The 17,494-nt window shown below is 41.6% G+C and overlaps 1 protein-coding gene across 1 annotated transcript in view; it reads left to right on the top strand.

Annotated features, from left to right (window-relative positions):
• The first annotated feature begins 2,133 nt into the window (after positions 1 to 2,133).
• lrrc75a (leucine rich repeat containing 75A) overlaps positions 2,134 to 17,494 on the top strand; it is an 84,933-nt gene continuing 69,572 nt past the window's right edge. The window contains exon 1 of the mRNA XM_084716649.1: positions 2,134 to 3,205. Coding sequence (XP_084572775.1) covers positions 2,957 to 3,205 — 249 coding nt within the window. The 5' untranslated portion in view covers positions 2,134 to 2,956. The remainder of the gene's footprint in view (positions 3,206 to 17,494) is intronic.

The following is a 17,494-nucleotide window of genomic DNA, read 5'->3' as shown; positions in this document are numbered from 1 at the left end:
GAGGGTCAGGTCTTAGTTGTCTTTGAATAACAAATACAGCACAGCATTAAGTAATTTAACCAAGCTGTTGGCAGCCAGTGTAGTGGCTAACAGGAGAGGAGTGTGTGTATGTGTGTGTGCGCGTGTGTGTGTGTGCGCGTGTGAAATGTCTGCCTATTTCTCTGCAGTCCGCTCTCCACGATGAAGTCTTCATCCTGTACAGACTTGCTGGTTGTCTTTCGTTGAGGCTGACTGTTTGACCAGAAAAGTTATGATGAGCCTGAAATTTCTCTGGTAAAGTGAGGAAATAAACTAACAACATTGTTTTGATAAGTGAGTCGAAGCACCTAAGATGGTTGAAATACTACTGTAAATAGAGATGTAATTAAAGGCAAAACAAATAAATCTACCTTTTGAAAAGTACACCTTGACCTTTCTTTTGTAGGTGTTCTATGTACTGCATGTTGCAGGGCAAATACATGTGTTGTCCACACATGGAAAGAAGCAGAAAAGTTTTCGGTTTGTAGTGAATGAGCTTTAACCAAAGCTGGTAGATTTTTGTTTTTCATTTCCAACGTTGAAAGCTCTATTAGCAATTAAAAACAGAATATCCAGTTCCTTTTAAAATGCAGTAGTGCTAGTATATTTCATTGTATATATATTTTGACTTTATCAGGATTGTGTGTGTTGCAATCACATTATAATTATTGGTTTATGAGCTCCAAACAGCCACCACCAGAGGTCAGTGCAGTCATCTCATTGGTCACTCTATATGTACATCAGTAGTGCAGGTATCATGTGATCACATTGAATGCTTGTAAACTTGAGTGATTTCCATGTGATCTCATTTATTGAATTTCAGCTACCTTTGATGATCAGGTAAAACTTCATTCTACTGCAGAGTAGGAGAATATATCTTTTACTTTATCCTAATTCATTTTAGACTTTTAAATCAATAAAGATAAAATGCAGCTTGTTTTCTTTTACACAGTGGACCAAAGCATAGTAGAATCAGTTTGAAATTAATCTCTTCCTTACTGGTGAAAACACAATAAGAGTCAAGGCATTTCTAAATTAATGTAGGTCTGTTTTAAGTAGGGGAGACCTGGGGCAATTGTAACACTCAATTCCTCCGATCAGAAACAAGCTACAGTGATGACACTTGCTTTGCTCATGGTCAGTAGGATTCTGTCTGTGAAAAAGGAGTGGGAGCATTTTAACTCTGCAGTGGTTTTCAACAAAAAATATTTTGAGGTATGAAACTTTTTGGATGTTCAGTATTTTTATTCTGTCCAAAATTTAGAGTACTGCAAATTTAAACCAACATCAATTTCATCTCTAGGTAACTGGTTAAAAATGATCATGAACAACCAATGCTAATGTAGATGATGCTAGCTAGTATATGTGATTTATCATGTCCCATAAGCCACAGTCTAAGTACCTTGTTTTTCTATGTTCACATACTTAAAAATATTTCACTAAACTTAAATATAAAATAACTTTTAATTCAAATAATTAAAATATCGTTACCACTACACTACGTCTTCTGCAAAAAATAGAAAAAGACTTTTGCTTTGAATGCATATGATACCTGACATCTAAAAGAACTTGAACCAGATTAAAAAAAATATTAGTGTCTAAAAATGTTACATATGTTATATATTTTGTTGACTTGTTGTTCTGCACTTATATTATCCCAAATATTTTCAATAATGTCCAAACCGCCTATTTTATTAAGATGTTTGCTAGCTGCTGCCTTGTTGCCTACTTAAACAATGCAAGCCCGCAACATTAATCAATGGGTTAAAATTGTAGGAATTATTTTAAATGCAATGATACATTGGCAGTCAGCTATATGCCGATTTTACTTGAAGCCCTTAAATGATTTAAAAAGGTATGAGTCATCTTCAGTAGACGTGTGTGTGTGTGGAAACGAGCAGGGCAACAGTAAACTGACTTGTTTATCTAATGGGACCTGGTACGTCGCCCTCCCAGAGACGAAGCGTTGTGTCCGACAGTAACTGCAAACTTGGCGGTGCACGCACGCTGCTCGTGCTCTTCCCTCGCGCTCTCCATCACTGTGAGGAGGGAGGACTTGTGCTCACGTGCACTCGCAGCGCGCCCCCACACAGTTGAGCGGAGGGTGCAGACTGCTTACATCCATAATTCAGTCCCAGCACGGGAACACCCCAGCCCAGTCTCTCCTTCTGTCAAACCGCGGAGACGCAGCCTCGACACGGACAGCCCGCGGAGCGAGCCGCCGCTGCGGGCTGCCTGATGGAGGATCAACCTTGGCAAAGGACGCGTGTTTGTGACTTCCAGCGGCTGAGGAAGGACAGGGCAGAGCAGGCAGACAGCGGTGATCTTCACGAGACGTAAACATTGCCATGCCCTGCTTCATGCACCACCTCCTCAAACCAGCTTCCTGCTTCTGCTCAGGTCCCGGACAGAGGCTTTTGTTCAGAGGGTAACAGGATAAGGAGACGACGCTGCTGTCGAAGGTAAATATCTCGGTGAAGTTGTGTTCGGGATAGGAGGAGGCTGCGGCGGGCCACGCTCTGCGCTGCCTGGAGGCATCCTGCATCCTCACTTTGCTGTGTCCGTGTTTTGCGGCCATGCTGCAGGCAGCATCCTCCGACCTGTTCCCGACCTGAGCTGCACTCTCTGGGACTAACAAGTTCCTTAAAGCAGAAAACTAGCAGTTCCACCTCTTGATGTTCTGGAGAATTAATTTGCACTCTTGAAACATTCACTCCTCTGTGTAACTGAGTGATAATGAACATTTTTACAACAGTTTGGAGTTGTATTGCTTACAGTACTTTACATTTCAGCCCCAAACTGCAGGCTTGTAGAAAGATGTGATCAGCTGCACACATTTTAATGAGAAAAGCATCTCATTATTAAAAAAACCTGCCTTTGCATGACTGCTCAGAGGGACCAGTCTTGTTATTATCACAGTTCACATTAACGCAGCACCATGGGTGCCAAGCAGACCAAAGGCCAGGAGCCCGGAGGAGCCAGCCCTCAGCACAGCTGGAAGCGGACGCCCACCAAGGAACGGGGTGACATCTTGGCTTCCCTCATGCTGAAGTCAGGGGACCGGCTGAACAGAGGTGGGACGCCGCCGCCCTACCAGCGCCGCATCGGCATGATCCAGGAAATGATGCTGATGGCCAAGCAGGGCAAGCAGGATGAGGCCACAGAGATGCTCAAGACACTCCGACAGGTAGCTGCTGCGTGTGTGTGTGTGTGTGTGTGTGTGTGTGTGTGAGTGTTTGAAAGTGACTGCACCTCTCAGGGGTCAGAGGGTCACATTTCTAGTACAACACCAAGACATTTCTTTGCTCTTTCTCTCCTCTATTCATCGCTTTCTGTGGATACATGCTGATTTTTCCCATAGACAGTAGATTAAGTGAAAGTGGATGAGGATCCTGGGTCTGAAAGATAAAGCCAATGCCTTAAAACTTCATTGTCTCTAATGGCAAGCAGGGGGCGTATTGAGTCTTATGGCAAAATTACCCTGCGTCTCATTTGCTTTATTACCTCAGTGAATCGTTTCCAGTTTATGATCTCTGTCAATACTTTCAAATCTCATGAAGAACAGACAATAAAGCAGGATACGCTTTAAGGTGGGGCTGCCATGTGGTTGGTCTATCCAGGGTAGGGCGGTGACAGTATGGATGTTTTTTTATTAAGGTGACGATGCGAGATATTACCACTGGATGTCAGTTTGCCCCGACTACCATAAAAATAATGTTTTATTGGACTTTATCGAACCATACTGTCATAAGCGTAGCAAAGCTCCTATAAGGAATTTGGTGTGTAAGTCTGCATGGTGTGCAAGTGAAGGACAGCGAGCAGCAGACTGACGGTGCTGCTCATAAACTGTCAGTCTGGCAGTAAATGTACAGTTCAGGTTACGGTGTGTCAGTAAATGCTGCAGCTTCTCAAGACCAAGAAAAGTTTTGTCTGTTGTTTCCCAACAGCTGGAGAATCATGGGGTTCGCCCCAAAATAAGATGAGCAGGAAATGCTAACATTAAGCTAATGCTAATGCTAGCATTATACTTTTACAACATTGGCTTCAATGTGATCATACCCAAGAAATGTTATAATCTAGTCTTGAACTTTGGGAGACTTTGTACAATAAATTCATAATGATGAGGTATTTATCAGTATTTCCGTTGTGAAAACAGTTGTTATTGTTGTTAGCAACTCCCAAGATGCTTTGGGTTAAGTCTGTTGACCAGTCAGAGGCTGTGCTCCTGACTTGTGTATAACAGCGCTGATCCTTTGGTGTATTAATAGATCAATGAGCTGATCTAAACATGAGATTGACCCTTCAAAATAAAACTTCCTAATGACCTCAACCCTGTGGAAGCCGTCACATGACTGTGGTACTGCAGTTCTCATCACAGTCCTAATTTAGATCAAACTGACAATCTAGACAGTGCTGATCAAATATGAATCAAGATTCTGTTAATACAATGCAAATTTCCCTTAAAATATTTTCAGAAACATATTTTGGTCTGCTGGTTAGTTGTAATATGAGAAAGGTCGTGACCAGACGGTTTCCAAAAGAGTGTCCTGAAACTCAGATCAAACTGTAAAACTAGGCAGTGCTGATCAAATATGGATCAAGAGTCACTACAAGGACTGTGTACTGGCAAGAATCTGGTGCTACGTATCACGATACAGGAGTTATGATTCAATGCATTGCGATATATTTCGGTACTGTAAGCAAAGTGATATATTATTTTTTTTTATCTAGTTTTAGTAAAACTGTCATATTTTAAGAAACACACCACTATATGCATAAAATCTGACAAAAAAAGTACTTTTTTATGCAATCAGAATAACAAAGATAGATTACAACACTGCTGTCTAGCAATCGAGGGTTCGAATACAACACCAAATGAACATTGCAGTGAGTTTTTTCATGTATCATTATATCATACTACAGGATTTTTGAGGATACTCAAGTACATTAATATTTTCTGATAGCCCTAGTTACTACATTGCCTATTTTTCACATTGCAGAAACATATTTTAGTGCACTGTTTAGTTGTAATATGAAAATACTTTGTGTGGCCAAGCTGGCGGCCATTATTGAGCCAAAATCAAGCACCGCCCAAGTCACAGTAATTTGCCTACCAGTTCCACGCGCGCGTCTCTACTGCACGTGCACATGGTAGCAAAAAACCAAGATGGCGACACCCCATAATTTGAAACTTGAGGCTTCAAAACTCAAGTCCACAAACGAGTGGGTTTCGTCACGGTGGCTCCATCTGCTATTCTTCTGGCTCTTTCCTGGTTGATGTCGTCACTGATGCTGAAACAGACTGTTTACATGCTGACTAAACTGATTGAGTGATTGACAGCCTACATTTAAGATGAACTGAGCGCCTGTATGACTGACCACGAGCCCCCTAGCTGGCTGGCTGTACCTGTTGTGCTCAGCTCTGGCTCTGCTGCTCCGGTACAGTATGGAGGCTGCTACGATTTATAGCCTCGCTCTGCCTTTCAAGACATTTGCAGCGCTTGGCTGGCTGTTTCTGCTGCTGCTGCTGCTGCTGCTGCTGTTGTTGCTACAGAGAGGAGGAAAAGCCCAGCAGCAGCAGACTGAAAGAATCTGCCGTGGTGAGACACAAAGGAGAAGCGGGAGGAAAGTGAAAATGCCACCAGTTGAATTGGAGGATTTGGAGAGCTGCAGAGAAAAAAGGGGGGATCTGGGCGTAACAGGAGAGAAATTATGAAAAGTCGATCTGAATAGATGTTTATCGGCAGGATGAGAAGGAAATGTAGAGAAGATAGTGGAGGGAGAAACAGATTTATAAGCTCTCATCTCTATAGACAGCACTGAACACAATCCATATGCTGCCTGTGTTCACTGTTGATCCCCGATGACTCAACCTCAGGGAACCGAGCCTTCAGCTTATGCACACACTCTGCGTTCACAGTTTATTGTTTGGGCTTCGGAGATTTCCATCAGCTCCTCAATGTTACTATTTACAGTTTTCTGATCAAACCCATTTAGACTGTTAAGCCTTGAATCAATGGCAAACAGTGGAGCGAAGCAAACAGGCTTAAAGACACAGAAAGGACACTTCTCCATCCATCATCGTGAAAGAGGGTGGATTACCATCTTTGTCACTGCTTGATTAAACTGTGATATCCCAGAGGAGCAGAATCACACTTCCCAGTCTGAACACAACAACACAGCAGAGCAGTTAGACGTCCCTCCCAGTAAGCACTGATTCTGTGATTTCTAGGACAAAATGCATCAAGCTTAAACTGGGATCAATCTGGTCGGAAAAAAATAACTATTTTATAGCACTGAAAAAAAAACCCAGCCAATTGATTGTTAAGTCAGTCAGCAGAAAACTGACAACAATTTTGACTGGAGACCACACCCGTCCTAGAGCCCGGCCTTCATTTTGATATTAACTTTGCACCAAGTTTTCATGATTGCAACTTGTGTGGTTGTGACAGTTTCACTTTGACAATATCTGTCCACAGATAGACAGACAAACGTATAAACACCTCCCAAAATACTCAAAACCACTTCTGTTGTTGTTGTACTTGCTACAGTGTGTCGACAGTAATGATTGAAACTGGGATACAGTCGTACTGATGTGGGCCGTAAAGTTGGAGACAATGACCCCTTCTGTACTTCCTACCACCCTACTTGCTCAGACCACACCTATCTTCGAACTTGGCCTTCATTTTGTTCTCAACTACACACCTGTAAAGTTTCGGGACTAGTTGAAGATCTGAAGTTGACTATATCTGTCCACTGACATACAAATACATGGCAAAATACTTTTTTCAGGCACACTTGTTTTATATTCCTTAAAAAAAAATACAATTTTTTTCCATCTGACAGAATGAGCACTTGAAAGTACTTTTATTTTACTGGAAGCTCATCTGAGGAGACCAACTTGTGTCTCTGCCTAGTATCTCTCTATCTGGCCTCATTGTAACATATTTGGTCTCATTTAGAAACAAGCATCCTCCATTGGACGTCCATTGTGGCATCATACAGCTGCTGGGAGATTTGTGGTGAACTATAAAGGCTTCATCAGTCAGCACTTAGCGGACTACTTCTCCTGCCATTAAGCAACTTGATGCAATTTACAAACTTAATATATTTCCTTTTCTCATCATTGCGTCCATTTTTCTTATGAAATTCACAGTTTTGTTTAAAGGAGCAATATGTAGCAATTGCACAGCTGTACAAATATTGAATTGGAGCTGTAGATTGTATATTAAATTGGTTGAAATCCTATTTAATATACACTCTATGGTTGAAATGAGTTGTTTGCCCTGCTCCTTGCAGTTGCAGGAGCTCCGCAGGAATGCAGGACATGCGCAACTTCATAAATTGACAATAACAAGTGATGACACGTCCTACACTGCAAGCTGATTAGCTGTTTTTAACTGTCATTTGTCTGTCAGTGTAAAGTTAATTCCATTATCTTGAAAACAAAAGCCCACTCCTCTGAAAATACATACTCTAGACTTTAAGTTCACTGATTGCCAAACTCCAGTAACATGTTGCTCAATTTAACTGTTATAAACATCTACTCCTGAAAGATTATTAACGATATGTTACGACTCATAAACGGAGCCGTACTCATTCGGTGAACATTCGGTATGAACTTAAACTCTAATTGACATGAAACAGACAAAAAAAATGTATTCAGAAATGTCAAAGGATGCCACAGCTGCAGCATTGTTGTCAGAGAAGCCAGTATTTCAACTTAACTTCCTTAAAGCGATAGTTCACCCAAAAATGAAAATTCACTCAGTATCTACTCACCCCTGTGCTGATGTGAGGATGGGTGAAGATCTCCAGTTCATAAAACACTCCCAGAGCTTCAGCAGAAAACAGAACTGCAGCCAAATCCAGTACAACTGAAGTGAACGGTGACCATTTTTAAAATGTAAAAAAAAGAACACACACACACACAAAAAATGTCTCCATACTGCTCGTGTGGTGTGATCCAAGTGTCTGTAAACTGCAGCATTAAAATTTGACCCAATAAAACTGGTCACTGTTCACTTCAACTCTACTGGATTTGGCTTCAACGCTGTTTTTTGCTGAAACGGTTTTGTGAACTGGAGATCTTCACCCATCCTCACATCAGCACAGGGGCGAGTAGATACTGAGTGAATTTTCATTTTTGGGTGAACTATCACTTTAAGAGAAACTCCATAAGACGTCAACTCAAAAAAACACAAAACGTGTCCATACTGCTCGTGTGGTGTAATCCAAGTGTCTTTAAGCCACAATATTAAAATATGACCCAAAAAGACGCCATTTACACCATATTATTAGCCTAAATGTCAACTGTAGCCTCTCAGACCTGATCCTCGTTCACACGCCTGAAGCAGGTACACAGACTCTCATCCAAGCGTTGCAGCTGCAGCAAAGAAATTATCTTCCTCTTTTTTGGGTGAACTATCGCTTTAATATCTGATGACAACTCGTGGTCATTTTATGAGTTATTACAGTGAATATATTATAGAATTCTCTTTTAAGCACCAAGCAGTGCTGTTTGTTGTTGAATCCATAGAAAAGCGAAGGTATCATATGTACAGTGTGAACAGCAGCACACATGGCTCAAGCTTTGATCCGGTGGGTGACGGGCTGAGGTCAAGCTCTTCTGACCTCTGAAGGATTTCTCCTTGCTGCTGTTTGCGAAGCAGGGGATTAGGGGAAAGGAAACACGCACAAGCATGATGCACTTCACAATATGGAGAGATAGTGCGATGTTTCAGCTTGAAGGATGAATGTAGGTTGTTTATTTTTTGAACAGTAGAGAGCTGGAGGCCAAAAGAGGCTGCTGGAGGATGAAAACAACAGGTTTGTCCTATTGGGTCATGAAAACAAAATTAGAAGAGCTGAGATGACATAACCATCAGCCGCATCTCATATTCTGGAGGGTTTGTGCTCGGGTGGACCAGTACATGCTGGACAGATCACAGGATGAATTGGATAAAGACAATTATTGAGGCTAGAGAGAGCAGAGAGGAGTGTTAAACTGCAACAGACACCGATGAAGAAAGTAAGACTTAAAGATGGTGAGTGATTGCAGAGACTCAAGAAGACAGGGAGGTAATGACACAGAAGAAAAAGAGGAGAAATGAAAGACAGCATGTTTGTGAAGGAGAGTCACATCTCGCTGGTTACCAGGTTCTTCTCCACGTTGCCCTGAAACCATGGCGACGGCCGGAGGGCTCGGACTAAATCGACATTGATTAATCAAGCAGGAGCTCTGTTAAGAGCTAATGGGGAGGCCACCTTCTTAATCACCACTGTTCAATTAACTTGAAACCCAAGCTAGCATCCCTTCACCACCTCCTGCTAGGCTGCCTGAAGCCGATCGCTAAACTGCGACCAACAGTGTGTGTGTGTGTGTGTGTGTGTGTGTGTGTGTGTGTGTGTGTGGAAACCTCTAAATTTAACCTCAGTGGTTTCTAGTTTGCTGTAAACAACTACATGGGATTTTTAAACTCTTCTTATGGTATGTGACCAGTGTTTTGGCAGATAATGAGAGACTGCTGTGTTGTGATTGCTATTAGGGCTGCAACTAATGATTATCTTCATAATTTAATTGGTCGATTATTTTCTCAGTATTAATCGATTGTAACAAATACTTGAACAAATAGTTGTTTATTTTAAAATGGTGATAAATGTCAAGAAGACGTCCTTAAATGTCTTGGTTTTCTCACAATCCAAAGATACTCAGGAGTAAAGAAATCAAAAAATATTTACATTTAATTAATTGTTTGTCAAAATCGTTAGGAATTAATTCAATAATGAATTAATAATCGATTAATCCTTGCAGTTCTAGTTGCTATCAATAGCTGTTGCTGAAAGTCAGTGGAGCTCATCCAAAACCATTTTCATATTCTTATTCTGAACCACTTTTACTTTTTTTTCTCTGAAATTAGTTTGTGCAAATGTTCCAAGTCGGATTCACCAAACTCTCCTAATTGAGCAAACTTGTCTGACGGATGAAACACTAGTTAGTTTGCTGAGGTGAGGACTTGAGTCTCATGATTTGATGACTTTAGATTTGACTCAACCAAACTCAAAAATATTGGACTCAACTTGGACTTGCTACCTAATGACTTGTGACTTCACTTGGACTTGAGCTTATAGACGAATCTGGTGAAGTTAACAAGTCACCATTGCACCGGTGGCGTCTTCTGACAGTTTGAGCACAAATTAATGTGAGCCATCATAAGATGTGTACAATCTTCTACTTTTACACTTACTTTTTATGCAATGTTACTTTTGACAGCTATGTCTAGGAAGTCTGGAAGAACCTGTGCAGTTCGGCTGCTCCAACAGTCATGTCAAACTTTAACTTTGGAAAAAAAAATGGAATGCAAAATGCACAAACCTTCACTTCATGAAGAATCAGACCGCTGTCTGAGACCAGAGACTCTACAGAGATTCACCGAGTGTACAGGGGACCATCATGTGTCACAGTGATCAAATATTAACAGAAAGGAACTTTGTTCCTGAAAATCTTGAATACCAGATGAAAAACATGAATTAATGTACAATTTTTAATATATATTACATGATATTTCACTTAAATGTGGTGGAGATGGTCCGTTTTTTATTTTCTCCATTATCCATTTCTGACTGTTGTCACAACCAATATCTAACTACTATGTAAAATTTTAAGAAATGTAATATCACCATCCTAAAGGTTACTGAGGGCCGCTGTTTAACATTATCAATCCAATTCCTCATTTGTCATTCTTGGCAAGCAACAGCAGACATGGTGTCTAGAAAGGAACCCCATATCCACAAGATCTCATGAGAGAAAACGTTTTGACCGAACCCATGAAGAATCTCCGGAGAGATTTGGGGCTCCCTTCTAGACCCAACCAGCAGACACCGAAAATGACCGCAAGGTAGCGAATCACACAAAGCGGTCGCTGGATTCGCTTATTGACTTGAAAACACTTGATACCTTCCTCCAGTTCTCCACAAATCAATTAATTTCCCTTCATTTCCTGAATCAAGTAATCAAGGATTCATCCTTATCACACTTAATTCCCCAGATCCACTTCATTTGAGCCACTCTGAAAGCATCCAGTCAAGTTGCGGCAGAGAAGTATAAAGAACTAACATTATGTTACTGAGCTCCGGTTGGAAAAAATGATACCAAAGATAATTTTGTTTGCATACAAGAAGTATGAGCTGGTCAACAAAAGTTGAACTGCCATATGCAAAGGAGAAAAACTTAGTAGTTATGTCATAGTTATGTATTTTACAGTATTAGTAATTCATTCATATTAAATTGGTGAATGCAACAAATTCTTTTGAATCACTCATACTTGACACATAAGAACAAAGAACTGGCCGTGCGAGTGATTCCCTCCACACTGTTGTAAGGACTCAGTGTTCATCAGAGTTTAATTCTCTGTTCAGTCCTGCAGATGTTCCCCGGGGTACTGCACGCTATGTTTTATTAAGTGTCTTTTGTAGAACATTGTGACATTAAAGACTACAACTTTTTACATACATTGTGCTGTTAATTGCACATCCTCCTCTTTCTTTTTCTTTGTTCTTATCAGCACTTGAAGGGCAGCGTCTCAACATGGTGCTGGTTGATTGATTGGTTCAGCTTTGTTTTGGCTGCACTTTGAATCACAGTGGTGTGAATGCTGCCTGCAGACTGTACAGTCTGTTCCATCACCAGCTAATTTAAGTCTTTCAAGTGCAGTTTTCATGCAGAGATACATTTGACTTTGCTCTGATTTTTATATGCTGTCATTTACTTCAATGGTGAGATGCTGACATGATGTTCAGACTACAGCAAAAATGTCATGTTATTGATGTAGCCATCTGGCTAACACAACCTTCTTTGCCTTGATAAATGTTTTTTTTTTACCTTGTGAGGCAGCTGGATTCGTGAGACCCCAAGATCACCCAAGAATCCATCTTGCCAGGCTCCAGTTTATCCATTTGTGCCAATCAGTGACCTAAGAGGAACAAGTGACTCATTCTAGACTCATTCGTCTCAACAAACAATGGCAGCTCCTGAAGAGGTTAATGTAGATCCTCTGACAGCATCAGTTGTATCAGAACTGGAGAGTATTTCTCCATTGAAAGAACAAAGAACCAAAAGCTTTTATCAATGGAAAAGATGTTTTCCCTTGGCTTCGGCTTTGGGTTCCGTGAGTTGATCTGATTGGTTGAAGTTAGCCCGTGTTAGATATGACAGACGGTTCATCCAGTTACCTGCCATGTTGTTTGAAAGTGCTCACCCTTTTCCAAACAGTTTCCACGGACGGCTTCCCAGATGGTTCTGTGTAACAAACCGTCAGTCGTGTCAGGTTCCTGATTTGCCACTACAAGGTTTAAACGCAGACTATTTTTGCACTTGTGTCGGCTCCACCGGCTCAATGTCAAAACCACTATGACCTGAAGACGACCTGAAACATGGACACTCTGTCTAGCAGCTTTACTGGACATGTCCAGACATGTTTGAGCCACCAGAGCCAGAGGACGGTGACAGGATGTTTTTTTTTCTTCTGTGTTGGGTTGTTGGAACTGAAGTGAGCTGAAGTGAACAGTTGGGCTGAATTGAACTGAGAGATGCTGAAGGTATTTGTTGTAACTGACTCCCGTGAGGGAGAGGCTGTGTTGTTTGTAGGCCATTTTGTGGGGCTCCGGCACTGAGCCATGTTTCAGGTGCACCCCAAAAATCCTGAACACAGAAATTTTAAACTACAGTTTAACGGGATAACTCCATTCAGGGCTACATAGTCCTCAGTCTTTTCACAAGTTTTCAGCAACTATGTTCTAACATGTATAACATGTAAAAATGTATGTAATGTGTGAAAAACTCCCCTTTTTCCTTTACACAGACTCTAAATGGAACAATAATTTGCTAAATGAAATCTAGAGTGAGAGTGTATAGTTTTGGAGTAATTGGCCTTCGGAGCAATGGGCATTTGTTTTTGGGATAATAGGACATTTTTCTGACTACTGGGATTTCAGAATAATAGGCAGTAGGAACAATGGCATGGCACCCTATGAAGCTAGAGGTGGGCGACGATTAGCTTAGCTTAAGACTGGAAGCCAGGGGAAACAGCTAGCCTGACTGTCCATAGTTAGTGAGCTTTACAGGTGCTGGTTGATGGATTATTAATTTTAAGATAACTTGTACATTTGTACCCGGTCACTTGTTAAAGAATGATTAAATAAAAAAACAAAACAAAGCTAATTTAAGCTATTAATGTGTTGTGGCTACAAGACTAGTAACGGTGGTAGCCATCTCGGATAACATGTAAGTGCTTCCAAGTGGGAGTAACATTTGAAGTTCATGCCACACAGATGTCATGTAGGCAGAGAGGAGCAGGGATTTTTACCTACTACACTGAACTTTTTTTAAATTATTTTCTCAGCTGATTTAAAGGAGAAGTGTGTGATTTCCAGCAGCATCTAGCGGTCAAACCTTAGATTGCATCTAAGAGGATTTACCCCGACACCGCCCCTCTCTCACCAAGAGTACGGTGGCCGTCAGCGGACAAAATGGCGAGCGAAAGCTAGCTCACAACAAACTACAATTATGTATGACAACCTCGGCGTCACTGTGAAAACGTTTGTCCTCCATCAGCGATTTCCATCGTGTAAACGCTATGCTGATGTTGATTCGTGTTTTTGCCGTTTCCTGTCATGCTTGCGTTTACTTTCTTCGCGTCTCCGCTTCTTGGATGACGGGGATTCACTGTCCGCTGCTTTTTGTTCTGGTACAGTGTTTGTATGATCCTCCATTTGTCAAAACGGTGCCAGTCAAGGTTCACAACGCTAAATGATCTGCCAGCAATCACCCGCGTCTATCCTCCCCGTCTACTTCCGTGTTTACGCTGCGGCGTCTACGTAAGGTCGCCATGGGCTTCCCAAGACTCACTGTTAGTGCAGTTTGTCCGCTCTGCGCTGCCGTAGACGGCGCAGGATGATGATCTCCGTAAGTCGACCCGACCATATGTAACTATAAATGGCTATTTCTAAATTAACGGGAACATATAGATTATGAGTTATGTTGATTGATAATAATAAATAACATACTTATATATATCTCATTTATGTACATAAATTCCTGTAATTATTACACACTGGTCCTTTAAAACATACTTCATAATACTACAGTTCATTGTACAGGGTTTGGAAGTGGAGGCGATACTAATTGTTAATGAATTAATTTACTAGATTGTTTTAACTACAGGGTCATACATTCTTTTCTTGGATTTATTTTAACAGGTGATGTAAAATCACTCTGGTACAATGAGGTATTTATTTACATTTTTTTAAGCAGATTGTAGTCATTTTTTCACACACAGGTATGTAGTTTTTACCTGGCTTGGAGAGAAAAAATAAACCAGCTGCATAAAATTAGAGATGAACTGTGTGATGCCTGCGGCTTCTGTGGTCAAGTGTTTCAGCCGTTCATAATGGACACACTCTGCTGCGGGCATGCTGCCACGTCATCGACCATGTATTCTGGCCGTAACAGAAGGTTTCTCCGTTTCTCCCATACTGTTTACATCATGTGAAGGCAGCACGAAGAGCATTATTACACTTTGTAGAATGTAGTTTTAAACCACGAAGAATTAATATTTGTAAAAATCTAAACTCAGAGCCTTCTGAAGCGTTTTATTCCTGTGATGCCATCTCATCTCAGTGTGTCAAGCCCAGTGTGCGTGGCAGAGTCAGGGACGGAGACACCGTGGACCTTTCTCATCGCAGACGTTTTTAATTTGTCAAATCAGGAGAGGAACAGGTGGAACTAATAACATGAATGATGGCCTAGTTCCATCAAAGTGTCCCAGTTAGCCATTTCTGTTAGCCAACATACACAATACCAGGACCCTGGACCTGGAACAGCTACATTTTATTTTTTATTCATTTTATGCCTTTAATGACAGGATGGCTGACATGCAGCAAAGGGCCATGGGTGGGAATCGAATCCACGGCTGCTGCAAAGGACTCACAGCCTCCGTACATGTGGCGCACGCTCTACCAACCGAGCTATCCAGGCGCCCAGGTATTAATAATTGTTTAGGTTTTTTGTAGGATATGACTTCTCAAGAATGGGTGAAAAAGAAGAATTGGAGACGTTCCATCATATCAGGTGGATACCACAGTCTGGTCAGGATGTGTTCTTTAATAAAGGTCAGATTCATATATGGGTCCTCCTGCCCTAGCGGCCACTATTTACCCAGGAGTCTGCACTCGACCCGCCGTGTTTTCCGTGTCCGTCTCCGGCTCCGTCTTTGTTCACGTCCAGCTCGGTTCAGACCACCGCTTTGATGTTGACCGGCACTAATTAGTGTGGGTGGTGCTTTATAATGAAAGAAAAGCCCACACTGTTTTCCTCGTAGCATTTAAATGCCTTTTGTTTCTGTGTGTGTTCACACTCAACACACGAGCCCCTCAGAGTTTAAGGAAGTAGACTGTGCCTTTTTTTTTTTGTCGTCGTCATGTATATTTCATGAGGGGCCACTGTTAATAATGAATGCCTTTTCTGGAGGGCCTCTTGTTTGCTATTGTTTCAGTGTGTTACACAATATTTTTTTTTACTTTTTACCATTGCAGACGTCCTCAGCAAACACACCTACACACACTGTCAGCACTCTGGTTTGAATAGATTAATTGCTAATATTTAAACCTTCTCCTGTTTGGGTTCAGATTAGAGCGAGCTGGAAGATTAATTTCCATTCCATGTTGATTTATTTGCATAACACCTCAAATTCTTATCGCACCATGAGGAAAGACACATTGTGTTCTCCTCTGACTCACCCTCACACACACACTCACACACACACACACACACACACACACACACACACACACACACAAATGATCTCTATTGCGTCGGATGTTTTGGCACCAGCATCATTTTTAATGGCAAGGAAATTTATCAAAATGTTGCATTTTTATTAAACTCACTCTTTCCTTTTATGATGAACATATCGCCAGTGAGGAAATGTAATGAATTAAATTTCATATTCAAATTGCCAAAGGTCATGTTAGGAAACAGTTTGAGATTTTGGGAAAGAGGTTATTTTCTTGCTTACCGAAAATGAGATGAGATGATCGATACCACTCACATGTGAGAGTGGTATCGATCTTTTCATCTCACTTTTGGTGAGACAGCCAAAAAGCACATTTCCCAACATGTCAAACTATTCCTTTAACTCTTCACTCTTCAGTTATTTAAGAACAAGCTCATTTCTTGTGCTGATAGGGGTCAAAGAGCTTCTAAATTTAGCCCATTACACAGCAGAGGATCACGGAAACCCGTGTGATCAAATGTGAAATAAGGAAAAACATGGTGGATTGTAGTTGTCAGCTGATTTCGCTTGCTATGTTTTACACTGAAAAACAAGAAAAAAGAAGAAACAACTGTGAATGAAGTCATGGCTGAGAAGACTGAATCAATTTCACACTACAGGATTTTGATATTTGTCAAACATGAGGATACTCCAATCCAGTCGGTAACATGAAGATCATTGGGTGGTCTGGTGGCTCAGTTTGTGAGGTGTGCGTCCCATATGCTGGGGGTCAGGGTCCTCTGCAGCGGCCCTGAGGTCGACTCCTGCCTGCTGCATGTCATTCCCCGACTGTCTCTCCCTACTTCCTGTCACGTCTTCAGCGGCCCTATCTGAATAAAGGTATAACAGTGCTCCGGAAAATATATTAAAAAAGAAAAATCTTACGTCTGTAATTGCTGATTCCACTGAGCACGGCGGTGCTAGTCAGTGTGTGTGATTCCACTAGAATCAACGCAAGGCATCCCAGAAGCATCTCTCTGGAGAATGGATGAAGTCTATTTTTGACTGAAGCCGCATCAAGCAGCAGAAAGTCAGACAGAAAAGAACGGCATAGAGAATCTGGTCAGTTTTCAAAATAAAACAGACCAAAAAAAAGCCTACTTATGCATGGTAGAGGCATGCCTGCATTTTTTGACTAAACTTTCTTAGTCAACCATGTTTTCATTTATTTGTCAGTCATAGAAACCTGCATTTGGGAGCTGCGCCTCACCTCTCGGCCCGGGGGACTGTTGCAACACACGGCTTTTCGCTTGTAACACTGAAGCCACTGGTGCACTGCTGCTAACTGTGCTGCAACTTTCATTAGCTAGTTAGCTCAGTTAGCAGCCCTGTTAGTTTAATGGAGATTTAATGAGTGGGAATACAGCACCTGAAGTGATTTAACGTTGACCGGGACTCTGACTGACTGGATGATAGAGACACAGCAGGTGCAGGTGGGGGACAGCAGGCTTCTGGCTCCTGGTGGCATGAAGCCACGTGGAGGACGAACAAAAAAAAAAAAACTGTGTTGTGCATGGTGGAATCACCTGTCATGTTTCAGGGTCATTTGGAAAGATAATCTGGTCGACTCAGGAACAACCGTCTGATTGATGGGGGTGCACATTGGACCCCAAATCTGCCCAGTTATCCTCTAGTGTGGTGCCAGC

This window comes from Lutjanus erythropterus, chromosome 4 (genome assembly GCF_056507025.1).
Source record: "Lutjanus erythropterus isolate fLutEry1 chromosome 4, fLutEry1.hap2, whole genome shotgun sequence".
Classification (NCBI taxonomy): Eukaryota; Metazoa; Chordata; class Actinopteri; order Lutjaniformes; family Lutjanidae; genus Lutjanus; species Lutjanus erythropterus.
This window is presented reverse-complemented; position numbering and strand designations above follow the sequence as displayed.